This window comes from Somniosus microcephalus, unplaced genomic scaffold (assembly GCF_052327205.1).
Source record: "Somniosus microcephalus isolate GS21.2 unplaced genomic scaffold, FLI_Smic_1.0 unresolved_chr5, whole genome shotgun sequence".
NCBI classification, from domain to species: Eukaryota; Metazoa; Chordata; class Chondrichthyes; order Squaliformes; family Somniosidae; genus Somniosus; species Somniosus microcephalus.
This window is the reverse complement of record NW_028225183.1, coordinates 33,137,009-33,138,863: the sequence shown is the minus strand read 5'-3', so window position 1 is coordinate 33,138,863 and position 1,855 is coordinate 33,137,009. Positions and strand designations below refer to the sequence as shown.

The 1,855-nt window shown below is 46.4% G+C and overlaps 1 protein-coding gene across 1 annotated transcript; it reads right to left on the bottom strand.

The window, feature by feature from the left end:
• Window positions 1-855: 855 nt before the first annotated feature.
• Window positions 856-1,252, bottom strand: LOC147087826 (histone H2B-like). The gene has a single exon (XM_085977841.1). The coding sequence runs from the start codon at window positions 1,250-1,252 to the stop codon at window positions 878-880; it is 375 nt and encodes a 124-aa protein (XP_085833967.1). The 3' UTR covers window positions 856-877.
• Window positions 1,253-1,855: the final 603 nt, after the last annotated feature.

Genomic DNA, 1,855 nt, shown 5'->3' with positions numbered 1-1,855 from the left:
TCCCACGAATGGTAAGTGTGTGGAAATAACTGTCCCCAACAGTCAGACCGCCAACCATTTTTAAGATTCGAAAAGTCCGCCAATTATTTTCCTAAACGAGCGAATTAAGTTAATAAATATACCATTAGCCAAAGTTTTCACCATGTTTTTAAAAATTCATTTTATCTTATTTCATCTCTCCCTTGCAAATTCCAGGCTGTTACAATCAGGATTAATTTCGGGTTGAATATCTCACTTTCACGGGCGGGATTAATTCCCCATTGATTCTGTAACGGGACACATTCCAGCTCAATCTGTGTAAAAGTGAGGATTCACAGATTATCGATCGATCCTTTGCACAGGCGCTGCTGCGGGAGTGAAACCAGATCTGGGAGTCCTGCTGTGAGAAAAGAGGGGCAGAGTGTTCAAACTGACCGCGTTCTAATCTCTAAGAACTCCCATTCCGGGCTGTTACAATGCAGCAAATCTCCGGTTAATAAACGGATGGACTCCCAACTTGCTTTAGAAAAATGCAAAGGTCTTGACAGAGAACGAGGTGACTGAAATCGGAAACTCGCACCTAAAACAAACTTTTAATTAGTCGGCTGGCGCTGCAAATAAACGGGTCTGAGAGCAAAGGCAAAGTGCGACCAAGGACCGTGTTTGTGTTTTAGTGGGCGGGAAATACAACATCGACGCTAAGGGCGAACCGGTCAATGAAACTGCTTATCTGAGAGTTAAAAACTACATCTACAGCTGGAACTTCAAACGTTCTTAATAATTACAGTAAATTGAATCTACAAGGCGATGCGTTGTGTAGCTCTTTCAGAGAGATAGTGGGTGGCTCTTAAAAGAGCCTTTGTGTTTTGGGTTTGTTCTTTCAGGACAGCGTGGAGTTTTACTTGGAGCTGGTGTATTTGGTCACCGCCTTTGTCCCTTCCGACACGGCGTGCTTGGCCAGCTCCCCGGGCAGCAGCAGGCGCACGGCGGTCTGGATCTCCCGGGAACTGATGGTGTGCCGCTTGTTGTAATGGGTCAGGCGGGAAGCCTCACCCGCGATGCGCTCGAAAACATCGTTCACAAACGAGTTCATGATGCTCATGGCCTTGGAGGAGATGCCGGTGTCAGGGTGAACCTGCTTCATCACTTTGTAGATGTAGATGGAGTAACTCTCCTTCCTCGACTTTCTGCGCTTCTTGCCGCCCTTCGCTGCCGGTTTAGTGACGGTTTTCTTAGCGCCCTTCTTAGCAGCTGTCTTCTTTTCGTCCACCATTCTGAAGCTAGATTTCAGCAACAAAATGACTCAAACTTGCTCCGCGCTCGGAATATATAGGCAACCCCACAGTCCTATGCTAATGAGGGATGGGTGAAGGCAATGATTGTGATTGGCTGGTTAGGAATGATGTCAATTTCCATTCTTCAGCATATCTCTGATTGGCTTCTTTAGGTATCCAATCAGACTGAGTGTTTGCCACCAGTACGCCCCCTGCAAGTGCGTGTGTGACATCTGCCCATTCACCATTTCCCAGACCATCTTCCAGGGCCGCAAACACTCCTTCCGGACGGGATAGCCAGTTAGATAGACTTCCTCCAATTTGTGCACTATATTCACGCATTGCGGTGTGGTCTCCGCACTTTAGTTCTGCATCTGCCAATCTCTAATACTGTGTGTGTGGGGATAGTTCTGTATCACTCAGTCTCTGCCGTCCTTGCGGGCTCCGTGCGTCCCAGGCAGCTAAGTGTCCTTTGTTGATTGGTGCGCTCGGCTCGTTAAGAAATAAACATTTCACTGACTGGATTTCACTTGTTGTGTTTGGTTATGTGACAAATAAAATTGAAATTGAAATAGAATTGATTTATGTAAGTGTAGGAATCA